This window comes from Eptesicus fuscus, chromosome 1 (assembly GCF_027574615.1).
Source record: "Eptesicus fuscus isolate TK198812 chromosome 1, DD_ASM_mEF_20220401, whole genome shotgun sequence".
Taxonomy (NCBI): domain Eukaryota; kingdom Metazoa; phylum Chordata; class Mammalia; order Chiroptera; family Vespertilionidae; genus Eptesicus; species Eptesicus fuscus.
This window is the reverse complement of record NC_072473.1, coordinates 15,537,495-15,556,223: the sequence shown is the minus strand read 5'-3', so window position 1 is coordinate 15,556,223 and position 18,729 is coordinate 15,537,495. Positions and strand designations below refer to the sequence as shown.

General features: G+C 38.0%; 1 protein-coding gene across 1 annotated transcript in view; it reads right to left on the bottom strand.

Annotated features, from left to right (window-relative positions):
* POLA1 (DNA polymerase alpha 1, catalytic subunit) overlaps nucleotides 1-18,729 on the bottom strand; it is a 318,632-nt gene that overhangs the window by 164,084 nt on the left and 135,819 nt on the right. The window contains exons 33-34 of the mRNA XM_008148385.3: nucleotides 9,535-9,713; nucleotides 7,835-7,966 (exon numbers count right to left, since the gene is read on the bottom strand). Coding sequence (XP_008146607.2) covers nucleotides 7,835-7,966; nucleotides 9,535-9,713 — 311 coding nt within the window. The remainder of the gene's footprint in view (nucleotides 1-7,834; nucleotides 7,967-9,534; nucleotides 9,714-18,729) is intronic.

The following is an 18,729-nucleotide window of genomic DNA, read 5'->3' as shown; positions in this document are numbered from 1 at the left end:
TGTTGGGCACCCTGAATTGTATTGCCTGTGATGCTGAATGGGTTTGCATTTTGGTGGAGGAAATGTTTTCTGCAATACTTCACCCTGCCCTCTTTGCACTGTTAATAAAAGGTAGCTCCTGCCTGGCTGGTGTGGCTCAGTGGTTGAGCATTGACCTATGAATCAGGAGGTTATGGTTTGATTTCCAGTCAGGGCACATGTCCAGATTGCGGGCTCGATCCCCATTAGGGGGTGTGCACAAGGCAGCCAATCAATGATTCTCTCTCATCACTGATGTTTCTGTCTCTTTTTCCCTCTCCCTTCCTCTCTGAAATCAATAAAGATATTTTAAAAAATAAAATAGAAGGCAGCTCCAATTTATGGCTTAACAACCTTATGTTTGGAGGTTATTAACTTTGTCTTTGAGGAAGGCACATCCATTCCAAAATTAACAAGCATTTTTGGGGGCAAAGATGAAAGCATAAGCTGAACATGCATTCTTCTACAAAACATCCCACTCCACCTCCTAGATGTGTGCGGTCTTCCAGAGGAAGCCACAGCCAGCAGCACACTGAGGGGTGGCATTGTTGGTCAAATGCTCCCTTATTCACATGTGAGCATAAGAAAGTCTCTGCATCATGAGACAATAGACACTGCTCATCATTTTTGGAATTCTTCATAAAAGTGGGTCCAAAAGAGATTTAAAAAAAAAATGTGGCTTATGCCACTATTAATATACCAATAAGCAACAGAGAAAAATACAGGGAGCGGACAGGAGTGAGAGAGGAATAACAGCTAGGCATCCACTTTCTATGCCACCTTATGGAGTTAGAGATGGACTTTTGTATCAGGACAATGAGAGGATGTCCATGCAGGATGGGATTTTGTATTATGATAAAAATATTTCTGGTCAATGCCTCTTTGCCTGATACTTGGTTGGGGTAGAAAACAACTTAAAGTTATGAAGTCAGAGAAATGCATATATTGAAATCAACAGTTATCCTACCTAATAAAAGAGTAATATGCAAATTAACCATCACTCCACTACACGCACAAGCCACTCAGAGCGAGTATGCAAATAAACCCAAACAAGATGGCTACAGCCACAGAGAGCAGGAGGGAGGCTTGGGTTTCCCAGGCAATGGATGGAGCCATGCTTTCCGCCTGCCCTTCCCGGCCTAAGCCTCCACTCAAGGCTACAAAGTTTCAATTATAAAAGGTAAACAAATCCAAACAGAAATGGCAGTAGCCACGGAGCTGGAAGGAGCAGGAGGCTAGGGTTGCCCCCAGCTTTCCACACACCCTGGCTGGCCCAGGCCTCTGCTTAAGGCTACAAAGTTTCAATTATAGAAGATATACACAAACCCCAACAGAAATGGCTGCCGGCCAAGGAGCGAGCAAGAGGCTTGGCTCCACTCCAGGCTACAAAATTTCAATTGTAGAAGGTAAATAAATTCCAGATACCAGGGCCTCTGCTTGGGTCGCCAGGGGCGTGGCTGGCCTGCAAACCACCACAGGCCCCATGCTCAGGCCGCCCCATGCCCCAAGGGAACCCCCACCCTGATCCAAGACACCCTTCAGGGCAAACCAGCTGGCCCCCACCTGTGCACCAGGCCTCTATCCTATCTAATAAAAGAGTAATATGCAGATTGACCATCACTCCAACACACAATATGGATGCCCCCATGTGGTCAAAGATCCTGCCCCCAGATGGACACAAGATGGCCACCACACAATGGCCAGCAGGGGAGGTCAGTTGGAAGGCACCCGGCCTGCAAGGGAGGGCAGTTGGTGGCGATCAACCCTGCAGGGGAGGGCAGTTAGGGGTGACCAGGCCGGCAGAGGAGGGAAGTTGGGGGCAAACAGGCTGGCAGGGGAGCAGTTAGACATCAATCAGGCTGGCACTGGAGTGGTTAGGGGGTGATAAGGCTGGCAGGCAGAAGCGGTTAGGGGAAATCAGGAAGGCAGGCAGGCGAGCAGTTGGGAGCCAGCAGTTCTGGATTGTGGGATCGGGCCTAAACAGGCAGTTGGACAACCCTTGAGGGGTCCCAGATTGGAGAGGGTGTAGGCTGGGCTGAGGGACACCCCCCCCACCACCCTGTGCATGAATTTCGTGCACCGGGCCTCTAGTCAGTGATATAAAATATAAAAGACAGAGTGACAAAGGACTTTATTTGTCTATGCAGTCATGATCTTAAAACTCTGTGGAATTTTGTGTTAACCTGTAAATCTTGTATACCATTAATAAACTTTCTTCCAGTACTGCCCAAGTAGCTCAGTTGGTTAGAGTGTCATTCCTATATGCTTAGGTTGTGGGTTTGATCCCTGGTCAGGGCATATACAGGGTTCAACCAATTAATCCATAAAAAAATGGAACAACAAATAGAGTCTCTCTCTCTCTCTCTCTCTCTCTCTCTCTCTCTCTCTCCCCCTAAAATCAAGAAATTAAAATAAAAAAGTAAACCTTCCCATGTGACAGTAGTATAAAAAGAGAAAAAAGTATAACATTTATTAGTTGGTTCCTTTGGTTACTAAACATTAAAATGGACACACTATTGAGAGCAAGGGCTGTGGCACAGATCACAGATGAGACACAGAAGAAAGAACTTTCCGGGTCCTCAGAAAGCTTACTTCAGAAAAATTCTGAGATTGTAAAACCAATAGTAAATTTCTAAGCAATTCAACCACCAATTTCTGGTCCTAGCTATTAATTAGTGATTATCATAGGCATGGCACTGTCTAGTTGTTCACTGTCAATTTTTCTTTGTTTTCTTATATATATTTTTATTGATTTCTTAGAGGGAGAGGGAGAGAGAGATAGAAACATCAATGATGAGAGAGAATCATTGATCGGCTGCCTCCTGCACACCCCCTACTGGGGATTGAGCCCGCAACCCAGGCATGTGCCCTTGACCGGAATTGAACTTGGGATCCTTCAGTCCACAGGCCGATGCTCTATCCACTGAACCAAACCGGCTAGGGCCACTGTCAATTTTTCTAGATGGAAGGCCAGACTATCTCTATGTTTAAAAATCACAGTGAAGTGATCTAAGTAATACTCCTTTAAAGTGGCTACAAACTGCAAGGCTGGTGAGGAATCCATTTTGCCCCATTGGTTGGAACACTCTAAAACCTGTATTAGCCATCAATGGGAGTTTAGGAGCATATTTTAGTTGACTACCCACCTTTAAAAACAGATGGCTCTTTAAGTATTAAAATGAGGGTTTACTGTACATTATAAGTAATAGTACTTGAGATGAAAGTAGATGACCCACTACCCCCCTCCCAGGTACCAAACAGGGGTCAGATTTCCCATTTATGAACAAGTCTTCAGAGGAGGCAGTACCCCAATCTCAGACTCTCTTCTGTGGCTGCTTCATGGATGGCTGAGGGGAACACTTCAAAAATGAACCAGCTAAACAAACTTCCTAGCAGCACTTGACAGAGCTACACCTATTCTTCCCATTTCCAAAGCAGTGGAGAATTAATTACCAGTTCTATGGATCTATTGTAAGTATAATAGACTAAAGAGCTATCACAGACACATTTATTGTAAAAGCACAATCCCAAGAGTGTCTAGTGGAGGGCCAAAACGATTAACACAAATGCTTTGTCAGATCAAAGATAAAACCTGCACCGCCCAATTGAGGAATGAATTAGAACAGTGGGTTATCTTTCAAATTAACCAGGGCAGTTAGTGAGGAAAATTTCATGAAAGTGTAATTCTTAGCCTTTGTGAATCCACACAGCAGGCATTCTGCCAGCTGACAAGATGATGAAATTTTCATGCTTAAAAAAAGCCCTCTTCATTTCCCAATTTAGATTAGCTAGTGTTTCTCTCCCTTTTTGTGTGTGTATTTGCTCTGCTGAAGCAGAATTTAAGGGGAGGGGGAACACACATCAATTTTTTACTTCTAAAATAGAATCTTTCAAAAACATCCCTAAAAGCTTAGAGATATAGTCTTTAAACTGGTTTTCTGTGATTTTCAAAAAAAAATACCAGTTCAATTTTAACTTGGTACAGAGGGACCAACAAGGACCAGGGCTGAAAATCAACTTTGAATTAGAGGTTTCTGTGCTACCTCAAAGTCTTTCAATGCTTCATCAAATCTCGGGATAAAGCACTAGTTTTTTTTCCTCCGAAAGAAATTAATATTTACTTAAAATATCCTGCTTGGTACTTTTGGTATTTCTATGTGTATTGAAATTTAAATGTTCTAGGAAATGAGAATTCGAGAGAGATAATCATTGCTATATGGGGAGAGAGGAAATAAGCATTTCCTCTCCTATTAAAAGAGTCAGTATTAAAAGATTACGATATGAGCCCAGCCGGCGTGGCTCAGTGGTTGAGTGTCAACCTATGAACCAGGAGGTCATGGTTTGATTTCTGGTCAGGGCACATGCCCGGGTTGCAGGCTCTATCCCCAGTGCGGGGCGTGCAGGGGGCAGCTGATCAATGATTCTCTCTCATCATTGTTGTTCCTATCCCTCTCTCTCCCTTCCTCTCTGAAATCAATAAAAATATACTTAAAAAAACACGTTACGATATGATATAGACTGAGTCTCAGATACTTACATTTTTAATACTTATTATATCACATTTATTTACTCAGTACTGTTTATTCATGACAGAAAATAACAGAATACGTGATGCATTTTTAAAAATAAAAGAGATTTAGAAGGATATTTTGTTACTCTAAACTTCTGTCCCTTTGTTCCTGACAACTCAATTTATTGGTAATCTAGAACTGTTTCTTTGCAGGTTACAGAGTTTGGTCAATTACCTACTCCTCCACTGTCTTCCTTAAGTTCCTTCTTTTAAAAATATTTTTTTTATTAATTTCAGAGAGGGAGGGAGAGGGAGAGAGAGAGAAACATCAATGAGAGAGAATCAATGATTGGCTGCCTCCTGCATGCCCCCCACTGGGGATTGAGCCCACAACCCAGGCAGGTGCCTGGAATTGAACTGTAACCTCCTGGTTGATAGGTCAATACTCAACCACTGAGCCACGCCGACCAGGCCTAAAGTTCCTTCTTTATGGCGATGCCTTCCTTTCTCAGTGTAGGTTGTACTTTCCCTGCAGTGATTCTAAGACTAAAATGAAAATGAGACTTGCTCTTAATTTACTAATAACTTTTATGTCCAGTGGGTAGTATTTTTGAACTTGCAAAATAGGAGGAAACTCCTTTGGTCATTAGCTTCAGAGAACAGTCACTTAATCTCAGCATAGGCATACCTCAGAGATATTGTGGGTTCGAGACAGTATTGGGCTTTCGGCTTTCGGTTCGGAGGAGGCTTAGGTGCAACTTCCTTAGGTCATCCAGAATCTGGGTTCATCCAACACCAGCCGCCTCCACCATGCCACCGAAGTTCGACTCCAATGAAATCAAAATCATATACCTGAGGTGAACTGGTGGGGAAGTACGTGCCACGTCTGCCCTGGCCCCAAGATCGGCCCCCCTGGGCCTGTCTCCAAAAACTGTTGGTGATGACATTGCCAAAGCAACCGGTGATTGGAAGGGTCTGAGGATATACAGTGAAACTGACAATTCAAAACAGACAGGCCCAGATTGAAGTAGTCCCTTCTGCCTCTGCCCTGATCATCAAAGCCCTCAAAGAACCGCCAAGAGACAGAAAGAAGCAAAAAACAAAACAAAACAAACGAACAAAAAAAAAACAAACATCCAAAAACACATTAAGCACAGTGGAAATATCACTTTTAATGAGATTGTCAGCATTGCCTGACAGATGCGGCACTGATCTTTAGGTGGAGTACAATAAAGCAAGTGCAATAAAACAAGGTATTCCTGTACTTACTATCAATATCCTTGTCTCCAGTACACTTGATGTATTAATCTCCAGCTGGACTACCACCACTATGGTATATCACCCTGAACTAACTGTAATCACTATCACTTGAGGCACAATACAAAAGAAACTCAATGCCATGTCCCTCTACCTGCAGAAGTTCTTTTAAGTCTGGGGTGAGGAGGAAAGAGAATAGTCTACCAATGAAGTAGAACGGAGAGGTGCATGAGCTCTCTGTATAAAAACTCTGATCTTGACAATATTTGAAACATTTTTTACCATGGGGCCATGAAAAGAATAATGGATTTCCTCCTCTCACATCTAATCATATATGACTAAGATCAGACAGTAGAGGTACAGGTCCCTAATTTTGAGGATAGTCATATCAATCTTCAACTTTAAGAGCGACATTTGGATATTTTCCTAAGAAATCCCTTAGGAAAATTAACCAAGTGGGCAGTAACTACAGGAAAACTGTTACTTGCTGGTAGTGAGATGGCTGGCAGAGAAGACAATGGAAGCAAAAGCTATAGAAACCCTGGGTTGAATGTCTAGATTCATAAAACTAGGTAATTTAGCTGAAAAAATATAACTACTACCACCAACACCACCACGACACACAAACAATTGGGTTAGAAATCCATCTTTCAGTTAGGGCATATTTCTAACTACAAAGAAGATCATTTTTCTGCCCATTCCCAACTTAGTCAAAACAGATCATCCCTTCTTATAGGAGGAAATAGATGAGTTTCTTCTAGTATTAACATTTCCATGGTGAAGATTTTGATAGACTAAACACAGAGAGAAAACTTGGAATTCTTCACAAGAGTCAAGAATCATGCTCTACTCCGTGAGGTCTGTAAATGAGGAGCTGAATAGTTTTGATTTGGGCTTTTCATGCTAAATAAAGGCCTAACATTTCACGTGCGGAACACTTCATCTACTGTGGAATGTGAACCTAGGGATACCCTTTATTCCCATCCAACTGTTCATTAAGTACAGCACAACATTATTCACTAAAATGTTTCAGATTTCCCAAAATGTAGTCATAATTATTATTTTAAAAATATCTTCAGACAAACCTATTTTTTTTGACAAATACAAGTTATTCAACTCCAAAGTCAAAATACTGGAACTCTATATTTTCATTCTTCATCCTAATGATCTAATACTCAGTTTTTATTTAATGAGATCCATTTTAAATAAGAAAATGCTATGTTAATTAGCATAAAAGTAGACATTATAGAAAGATATTGAAGAAAGTCATGGACCTTACCTAATAGAATCTGGGCATTTTTGGAATGCCTTGCCAATGTAGCTTCTTTAAATAAGTTACAGTGAACTTTCAAGTAATAGCAATTTTGCTTAGGTGACAAATGATATAATGAAACACTAAGAAAAATCAAATGGTCAATGTGGAGTTTTTAACTTTAATTTTTGAAGAGAAAAGAACTCATTCATATGTAATTGTTAAAAACAAAACAAAAACTTTGAAAAAAGTCTTTCTAACACAGACAGATCACTTACTGTTCTGATATTTTTACTATGTATTTTAAAAATCAGACATTCTCTTTAAAAAGCGAGACAAATTGCATTTAAATTTAAAAGATATTTAGTTTTATTTCCTGGGACAACTAGGCTATTAAATGATTTCGATTACCACAAAAACACAAAGTTTTAACTTATTAAAAACATCACATATGATGTTTATGGCTCTACTTCACAAAGATAACCAATATTGATTTTTCCTCCTTTGTCCAAAGATGTGAGTGACCATTTAATGTGGTCTTATTTAGGTAACAATAAATTTTAAAAAGTCCTGGTTATATTCTCATTTTTCCTTAAAAGCAAAAATTTCACTATTTAAAATATTCCTCATTAATGAAAGAGATGTAATACCCAATAGAAAATCAAACCACTTTCCTTTCAAGTCTTTAAATTTAGTTTCACAAAAAAACAGCAATACAAAGCTACATTGTTTTATTTTATAACAAGTTCCAAACTTAAATAAGCTGTGTATGTAAGAAAGTTATTATGGATACTAACCTCATAGTATTTCCTAATGCAACGTCTAATATCCAAGATCAATTTGTTGCTCAGCTGTACAATAAAGTTCAGAGGTGAAGCTTTACAATTGATGTTACTGCAACGATACAAGCTGGGCTCCATATCGGTTCCCTATAGAATTCAAGTCAGACAAGTACACAAAAGATTATAAAAAGATTTCTTGTGCTTAAAAGCTTATATGCTGTCCTGGTGCACACTATTCTTCATTTAACTCTATTTCCTCAACTGCTTTCCTCCCAAAGATCTCCTTAGTCACATATAACTTCCACTCTTTTGCCACCATCATAATGGAGCATGAAGTCAAAGGGAAAACCCTAATATCACTTTTTTTTAAAACACTCAATAAATGACAGACTCTCTGGATAAATGAGTTTTCCCTGTGAAGATACCAGTGAAGTGACATTATTGGAAATAAACATCCTTTTTAGACATATCAAAATTTTAAATTTGCCCTTATTCACTACAAACTTGAGGATAAAGCAAGTGCGCTAATGACATTAGTTTGCTTTCATATTGCCAACTTAATTTTAAGAATAAAGCCTAAAATTTAAGTGTTACACCACAAAGCAATCAGGTTTTGTCAGCTTAGAAAAACTACAATTCCTAAGCCCCTTAAAATGTATTTGGGGGAGGGAAAGCAGGAGAAGTAGAAATTTGCAAGAATTAACTATTAGTATTTGGAGAAGACGTCTTGTTTTGTTTTGTTTTAAGCAGAGACAAAGAAAACATACAGGGAAACTGTTGGGGTTTCTGGACCATGTGTTTTCCTTCTTGATACTTAAACATCTTGGTTTCCTGCTCCAATCTGGTACATAACCCTACCCACCACGCTAAGCAATTCCAGGTGGAAGAGATTTCAGAGCTTGACATCGGCTCTTCCACAGTTAGCCCATCTGCAAGTTGTCAAGCCTCCATGCAATTAACTATCTTATTTACAGCTGTAATGAAGCAAAACTCAAGGATTTAGCATGTATTGCTGATCTGCGTCTGCCTCTTCCTTGCACTTGCTTCCAAAGACCGCTTTGTTTTGATTCAAAAAAATTCAAAACATCTGCTGTTTGTCCAAATTAACTTAAAATAATTACTTTTAATTTAGATAAAGGATGCATTTTCTTTCAGTTTCAAGGTTTTCCATAGTTCTGCTGCCTACTCATTTGCCAATGGCTAGTACATATAACACTGCAGTGGAATCAAGTAAATTGGCCACATTTCAAGTTCTGATCCAAGGTCAATGATACATTTTTTGGCAGTACTTCTTGAAAGGAATGTCTCCCTGTGACTTTTTAAATGTCTGACATGCAAAGACAGCAGAAACGATAATCAGAGTACCTTTGTCAAAAAGGAGGCAAGTGGGATGTGTAAAGATAAACAAAAACTTTCCAAAAACACTTAGTTCCCATTAACTTGATTTAAGATACAGAAAAATATTGCTCTGTCTTAATAAATTGGGTTGGGAGTGGGGAAATACAGGTTATTAATTAAGGAATTACAATAAAAATACTTTAAGATAATTAGATCTCTTAAGAGATTCCATTTAGAAACCAAGGCCAAACACTCTAGGAAGCCAAAAACAATATTAAACACATAAGAGCAATGTGTTTCTTCTTTTTTAGACAAATAGTGGGGAGAAAAGGCCTTTATATTAATTTGCTCACAAAATGAAAAAAGAAACAACTAACCGAACCCTCGAAGACACTATCGTAAATATTCTCAGTCCCACATGCAGGGCATGGGCATTTGAATCTCTCACAGTCCCTGTATTTCTCTTCATCGGTGAGCTGTGCTGGGCCACCAAGTAGAACATCCTTCTCTTCATCTTTATGATAATGATGAACTCTAAACTGGGTGGGATCAAGTCCTATTAATGCAAAAGAAAAAAATCAAATTTAGAAAGGTACAATTCTTTGAATTCCCTTACCCAAAAAATAAGCCCAAGGGAAAAAATAACTCACAAAAGCATAATTTTAAATTCACACATACAATCATTTGAACTCAAGAGAGAGTCTCATATCACATGGACAAAGGGCTCTTTTTGTAAGAGATTATAAATATAACAAGTAAACAGCATTAAAGCAATGCAGATGTATGCTAGTGGACATTTGGGTTTGGAAGCAACTAATTGCTTCTACAGGGTGGTTTTAGTATTTCCTTAAAGTTATAAAGAAAATCTCAAATAAATGTGCACTGTTGTAAAGAAAATCTCTTAAAATCAAAGAATCATCATTAAAACTGAAAATAGAGAATAAAAATCCCATTAAAGAAAACAAGTTCACTGCTATTACAACTCCTTCAAGTGCAGACACAATTGCTAATCCTGATTTCAATGCAGTGGTCGATTCCATCTTGGCTCAGTAGTTAACAGCATGTAGGTTGCAATCTAATTCAGTGGTTAAAATTCAGTAGCAGCATATAAGACAAAACGTGACATGGTTTTTTTTGGTATTCTGAATTCAGAAGTATAAAATATGTGCAAAAAAATGATTCTACAGATTCTATAGGCCAAAATGTCCCTAACAATCCTGGAACCAAATATACCTTCCATATTTCAATCAAAATGACACAATAAATCAATTGATATATAGTTTATGCTATCTTGTTTGCCCAAACTATCTGAGAAAATAAACATTTTAAGGTCAACCAATTTAATTTACTCTTGGTCAAAGCATATCTCTCAAAATTCACTATTTGAATTGAAACTTCAAAATAATTATTCTATACTATATCTTAAAATATTTTCTTTAAAGTACCCCTTAGCAATACCTAATAATTCTAGGCTGTTTAGAAATCTAAGGAAAACAAGCATAGCTATTTTAGTATAAAGGTAAATAAGTAACATAAAACATCACTAAGCCAAAAGTTCAAATACCAAAAATATCTAAACATTGTTTTGACTCTGTCAACAGCTACATTGGTAGATAATCTAACAGATGTTTTCAGAATTCAGTGACAAGATGCTAAATCTTATTTGGTCAATTGTCAAGTGACATCTAGTAATTACATGAGGTTAACTCTGACACAGTGGAAGGTGCTGAACAAAGAATAAGTTTGGAGTCTCAGCTTGCTCACCTGCAAATGGATGTAGTACCACCAACCATGCACTTTTGCCGTTTAAATAAGACATTAGAGGACAAACTGTTTTAAATGGGGCCTATATAAATAAATACTCAATAAATGTCATACAGATAAAAAAGTAAAGAGTGGATGAACATCATTTAGTTTGGACTATGTTCACTCAAAATGAAACACATGTTCATGCTGCACAGCCAGCTAATAGCTGCTCTTTGTAGGAATTCATCAAAGTGAATATTTTCTAACATGACAGTGCATAATAAGAACAAAAAAAATACACATTCAAAAACAACTTGAAAAAATTGTTCTTGGTGCGTGACATAAATTACTGCAACATAAGTCACTTGGCCCCAAGACTCACTGTACATTTTTATTTTACAAGTTAGCAATCCCCTAAGAGAAATAGAAAATTAGTGAAGGTGTGAGGGAGGGGTAGAGGAGTTGAGTGAGAGAGGCCATGCCTGTTGAATGATGCCATTTTGTCTCTGTAGTAAAGGGCAACTTGCAAATTTCTTAAACTCTAGTTATGAATCCAACTGTATTCACATAATGTCTTGCTTTATGAAGATGCAGCTTCATCTTTTCTCTGATGACATCATTATTCATCAATTTCCCAAACTATTACTCAGAAAGTAAGGGAAAAGAAAAATAATAAGCAAGGATTTTCTAAAAGGCAAGATACTTTTACAACCTGAAAATCAAGGAACGGAATAACCCTAGCTTTGCACATGTACAGAACTGGCCAGGCTGTGACAGGGGAGCAACAAAAGCTTTCTCCAGTACCAGCCAGGTTCACTTAGTGCATGTGAGGCACGGGCCAGGCTGCCTGCTGAGTAAGCCAAAGCTGGACATAGGCTACCTTGCTTGTTACAGTGAAAAGCCCAACCAGGGGACAAAGTTATTTTAAAAGTCAGGCCTTATGAAATGTCTACTTTAAACATCCATTTCCACAAACAACACTTATCTGCCCCTGGAAACAACAAAGCCAACTGGCCTAGCTAATTACTTTAAATTTATTCCCAAGCTGATTTTTTGAAGATAAGGAACTTTTTCATCTCAGCACTCATGGTCATAAGTCCATGTTAACCTTTTAATATATAAAGGGAAAAGACACCAATTACCTTAAAATATTAGGTATATAATACTTGTACAAGTTACTTGAATACAAAAATGTCATAAAAATTATTTTATTGGGAGGACAATTATAAGTTCACCAGGCAAATCACAGAGGGCTAAATGAAATCTTTTTAAGAAAACATGTAATGTCATGTTAAAAAGTAAAGATCACTGCTGTCAGAATATTTTTTAAGGTCAAAATCCAGGCTTAAACAAGCCCCCAACTTATTCAACATAATTTTTCTAAGTCCTCACAAAATTGGCAATAAGCAGCTTATTTTGAAGTTTTGGGAGACTTGAAAGTTTCCCCGCTTATACATAACTCATTAAGGCTGTAGTGAGACAACAGGAAAAAGTATCTGGTGCTGCCACCTAAAGGTAGATTCTGAATTTTTAAATGTGCAAAATAGAGCTGTTGCAAAGAACTCTATTTGTAATTACTGTCTCTCCAAAATTAGACACTTTTGTCAGAAATTAAAGCAAAAATCTTTATGATTGCAGTTGGCATATACTTACATGTGCATTGTATAATCAATATTAAAATGCTCATCATACAGCAAGTAATCCTGTTAGCCTTTGAGCAAGAGATGCAAAACTGAATTCCAAATTCCTTCTCTCTCCTGAGAGCTTTTTCTAAATAACTGGTTTAAAAAAATAAACTTTATGCCCCATTTGAGAAAAAGAACTTCCACTTTTGACTAGCCTCACTTTTGACAGGTGAGTTCGATCATTTGGTCTGGCAGAGAATAAAAGAAGGCAGCCTGCTTGGACTTGGCACCAGTTCTCCGGGGGAAGAGCAACAGTAGTTTTCCCCACAATAAGGAGAAATGGTATGTGCTGTAATTCAATACTGTGACTTCTAGTGATCTAGTCACACCATTTTTTCTTGGGGGTGGGACAGAAGGTGCAGTAGAATAAAATTAAACTACTGTCATTTATAATTAGAAAATTTATAGGATCTCACATTATTTTGGCAACAGGATCAAAGCTCTTATGTTTCAAAAAGTATTTATTGAAAGTAACATCATAGGCATTCGGGTGGAGGAGTTCAGCAATGCTGTTTTTTACTTAACATCACCATATTCTTATCACACATACCTCCAATGTGATATTTTGCACAAAATTATTTTTCTTATCACTGTACTTTCTAACCCTTGTAAGTTTCCTGTTTTTAGAATGTTCACATGCCCCCAATAAAAGAATATTTACACTGTTCAAAACACAAGTTTCTAAACATGGCTGAGAGAGAGGCTAATACATTTGACCAAATAATTTTCTTCCTCCAAAAGACAAGATCCCTATTAGTATAACTGTAAATAACTACAGTAAAGCCAATTATATATGCTCACACAAGTGAGGAAGAAGGAATAATCCATATGAATGAAACTCCAAATGAGTGGAGTAATTGATATTCCCAAGTTGGTTGTCTGTAATATGACTCAAACTACTAGGGAAGCTAATTAATGAAATCCTACAGTAAATTTCTTCTAAAATTTTATTTTAGGAAATAAATCACTTATCTTTTGCACAAATTCAGGCTTTCATATATTTGGACTTCCTAGAGAACAATACACAAACCAAAAATTTAGTGTGATTAAACAAAAAATAGTTAATGAATTTTTAAAAGGTAAATGCTACATTCATAAAAAACCTTGTACAAGAATGTTCTAGCAGCTTTATTAATAATAACCAGAAATTGGTAACAATTCTGTTCAGTTGCCCATCAACATGAGAGTCTATAATAATAAAAGTGTACTATGCCAATTAGGCCAGATGTCCTTCTGGACAAAGCCGGGGCTGTGATGGAAGCCCGGTCCCAGGTGCCAGAGGGAAGCCGGTGCCAGCAGCCAGGGGAAGGAAGGCCTACTCTTGCACGAATTTCGTGCACCAGGCTTCTAGTGAATAAATAAAATACTACTCAACAATGAAAAAGAAGGAGTACTGATAGATGCAAAAAGATGGATGAATCTGAAAAACAAAGCTGAACACAAAAAAGATATACCATAGGAAATAATTTATATAGAATTCTAGAGTAGGCAAAACTAACCCATGGTCATAGAAATCAGATGAGTGGTTGCTTTTGCGGGGGGGGGGGGGGCGGGGGGGCGGTATACTGACCGGGAAGGGGTACAAGGGAACTCTCTAGGTCAGTGGTCGGCAAACTCATTCGTCAACAGAGCAGCAAACCGAGGCTCGTGAGCCACATGCGGCTCTTTGGCCCCTTGAGTGGGGGCTCTTCCACAAAATACCACGTGCGGGCGCGCACGTACAGTGCGATTGAAGGAGTACCCTAATTAAGTTAATAACGATGTACCTACCTATATAGTTTAAATTTAAAAAATTTGGCTCTCAAAAGAAAGTTCAATCGTTGTACTGTTGATATTTGGCTCTGTTGACTAATGAGTTTGCCAACCACTGCTCTAGGTGATGGAAATGTTCTGTGTCTTGATAAACTGTATGATATTCTGAATATTGTAGCATTTCATGGTATGTAAACTGCACTTGAAAAAAAAGCATGCCAAATAGAAGGCATCTATGATATATTATTTCCAAAAGACTCATTTAAAATAGATAAGAAATGACTGCAAGTCAGTAAAAAAAGACAACCCAACAGAAGAGTAGAAAAAGACGAACAGGCACCTCACAAAAGGAGATATCCAAATGGCAATTAAGCATGTGAACAGGTACCGAACATTATTAATCATCAAAGAAATGAAAATTAAAACCACAACACTATGCCAACACATAAGATGAAAAAGAGAAAACACCAAGTGCTGGTTAAGAATGTGGAGCACTCACATACTGCTGGCAGGGTGTACATTAGAACCACTTAGGTAAATTGGTTGTATCTACTAAAGCTGAACATAGATGTCCCCTGTGACCTAGGAAATCTTCTCCTAAGTATATACCAAACAGAAAATACATGCAATTGTTCCACAGAAGTCATGTGCATGAATGCTCACAGCAGAACTATTCATAATTGTCCAAATGTGGGAAAAACCCACAGGTTTTACATTCAGTCACACAGTGTGGCATATTCAAACAATAAAATACTGCACAGAAATGAAGTATAACCACATGGACCCATCTCACAAACATATTGAATGAAAGCAGCCAGACACAAAAAATACAGACACAACTTGTGTAACATCCAAAAATAAGAAAACCTCATCTATGATGTCATAAGTAATGATGTCATTTTCTGGTCGGAGGGTGGATAGTATCTAGGAGACAGGGGACTCCTGAGGGTGCTTCTTGAGTTGACTACAACGGTATGTGTTTGTGAAAACTCATTAAACTGTTCAGTTAGGTTTTGCGTACTTTTCTGTATGCACGTTATATAAGAACATTAACATTGGAAAAGGTGAGAAAAGTGAACATTGAGTATTTCTTATGATATACCTGTGAGGTTGTTATAAAATGTGTTAGATTCCAACTAGATATTATGTACCTCTTCACAGATGTACACACCATTACCTAGAAGTAGTATCCACAAAAACGAAAATTGAACCGAAGTATGGGCAAGACTTCAGAGCTAACTACCACTTTACAGGAAATACAGGGGAGAGGATACCATCGGCAAATTCCAGAATATGGGAAATTCTATACAGCAGAATACCCAGTTTCTTTAACAAATAAATCAGAAGGATGAAAAAAGAGAAGATTAACTATCATATGGACCCTGACTAGATTCCAACTCAAACAAAGAGCTTTTTATAAAAAGTGTATTCATAGTATGATCAGGAAAATATAAACACTTATTGGATATTTGATGAAGATTTTTTTTTTCCTAGTAACAGCATTGTAGCTATGTTGCAAAGGGGAATCCTTGTCTTTTAGAAATGCAAAATAAAATATCTATATATATAAAAGCCTAAGCGACCATCTGACTGGTAGCTATGACGTGCACTGACCACCAGGGGGCAGATGCTCAATGCAGGAGCTGCCGAGCTGCAGTGACTTGGCAGTTGCGGTTCTCGGGTGATGCACCTGGAACCAGAGAGAAGGGAGCCCGATTCTGGGGTGCGTCATCTGAGAACCTCCCTCTTGCAATCCGGGCCCCCTCACCAGGCCGAGGGACCTCACCAGTGCATGAATCCGTGCACTGGGCCTCTAGTTTACAGATAAAATGACATTTTCTCTAGGATTCACTTCAAAATGATCAGAAGAGGTGGAGAAGCAAAATAAGATCAACCACAGTTGCAGACTGCTGCTGAAGCTGGGTGTTGAGCACATGGGGGCCTGTGATGAAATTCTCTCCTATTGTATATGTTTAGAATTTTCCATAATAAAACTTTAAAAAATACTGGACCTCTGACCTAAACAACTGACTATACAAGTGACAGACAATTGAAACTGCCTCCATAAGACAAATGGAAAAATTTTATTGTCCTGTACAAAATAACTCCCAAAATCTTGGCAGAAAAAAAATACTAAATGGTGGTGGAAGGAGACTTGACTTTGGGTGAACACACAATACAATATACAAATGATGTATTATAGAGCTATACCCCTAAAACCTATAATTTTGTTAACCAATGTCACCCCAATATTCAATTAAAAAAAAAAACAAAAAGAAAAGAAACCCTAATGGGCAGCACTTTTATGACGTCGCTTGATTATTTTTAATGCCCTTGATGACAGCTCTGAATGTGAATTTTAACTTGGTAAGACGTGTACCTCTGGGCAGGAAAAAACTTTAGAAGTGTCTTCTATTTTTAAATCTGAGAAAAGATAGTAACTTTATGTTGAAAAAATATTTGGAAAATAATAAACAAAAAGTCGCTTCTCTTACAACAAAGCCCTCTGCTCTCCAGCGATGCAGGCAGACATGGTGGGGAAACAGTCAGGCAGGAGATCCCTAACACCCACCTTTTAGGAGTCAGTAAGTGTTAAACTGTTTTTCTTCTTCAGCTATTGTAAAAAACTATCTTATTTTTATTAATAGTGACTTTTTTTCAACAAGGAACCTATAATTCACCACCTTCCCCCTTTCATGTCTTATTTACATGTATATATTTAATATCATTTAAGTATCTGTGTACAATCCTGTATTAAACCATTTACATTTATTCTATCTTACCCATTTTTCATTGGCTACATAATCCTGGTGTCATTTTGATGTACTTAACTAAAATAATGAATCTTTAAAAAAATGGTCTATAATTAATAATATGGCAGTGTATACTTAATGCTGAGATTAGATGTTAAGCATTCTCACCACAAAAAAAGAGTTAAGTATGTGAGCTGATGGATGTGTAATTGATCTTGATAATCGTTATACAATGTATATCAAATCATCATGTTGTACACTTTAAGTTTATACAATTATATTTGTCAATTATTCTTCAATAAAGTTAAAATTTTTTAAAAATTGATCTAACTTAAATAAGTCCAAAAATTCTTATTTTCCTTTGAAAACTCCAAGTACTACAAAGCCAGAGCTAGGAAGTACTAGTCCAAATGATTATTCCAAACATGCTCTAGTTTGGTTCCAAGTTCTCAGAGGTCTCTGCTTGAGTTAGGTGAGAAGTGTCACTGCAGGCCCTCAGAATTACAGGCTACTGAGACAGAAACAACTTCATGGGTTTGCTTTGTAGGGACTGAGGTGCAAAGTTTTGTGGCTGATACTCTTTAAGAGGTTCTCTATGAATTCCCTAATGTGTCACGGGGAGTGGCTGAGATAGCATGGGCTACCCTATGAATGAGGTCGGGACCCCTGACACTACATCAATGGGCTGGGAAAATTCATGCGAGGTGGGGTAGACAACCATTCCCAACTCCACACTGGCCCCTCCACAGCGCATTCCCACAATGCCTCAAATGCTTCCACTTCTATACACTCTTCCCAGTGGGGCTAGAAGTGGTCTTTGCTTCCCTTGCACATCAAAAATCCTTTATTTTACCTCTTTTGAGGCATGTACTGTGTTCCCAACTAGAATTCCCCAAAATAGTGAATCCACAGGGCTGTAATTTGAGTAAAGGAGCTGTGGCTGACTCAACTTTGTATCCCCCACAAGACCCATTAATTGAGCACAGCAAGTATTCAACATCAATCCATTCACTGAATGAAAAAGTAGGCCTAGAACATGAGCCATTTGATAATACACTTGGAATGGTGCTCCATCTTGAAAGAGGCGGTTCTTATTAGCTGACAAGACTTACTATCCTTCTTTGCTTTTGGTATGATCTTACTTTTAAAATTTTACCATTATTTTACAGAAAATATTTGATGTTTGGAAATGACGGCCAAGTATGGGTATTCTTCTAAGAGCTTAATCATGAAAAAAGACAAAAGTCTTGATAGATACAGTAATACCTGAGACAACTACTGGTGTCATCATCCTATGCCCAACCACCTATACTTCATCCCACTTCCTATCTTTTGTAGATGTAGCTCTCCGAGCCTGACAAAGGTACCCAAACACCACCTGGCCCACTGTTGCACTTACTTCTTAGAAGATGTTACTGGATCCCATCTACTGAGATAATAAACTACCTTCTACACTGTGAGTGATATGGCCATTTTTTTTAACAAGGGAATTTTTACTTTCTAATTTAAGCCAGGAACACATTGGGTTAAGTGTGCACCGTCTTGTTTTAAGCACTACTTTCAGAGACTAAATTAAATTTTAATTTCTCACATTCTTCAAACATCTATAATCTCTCAGGACCAATGAGAAAACTGC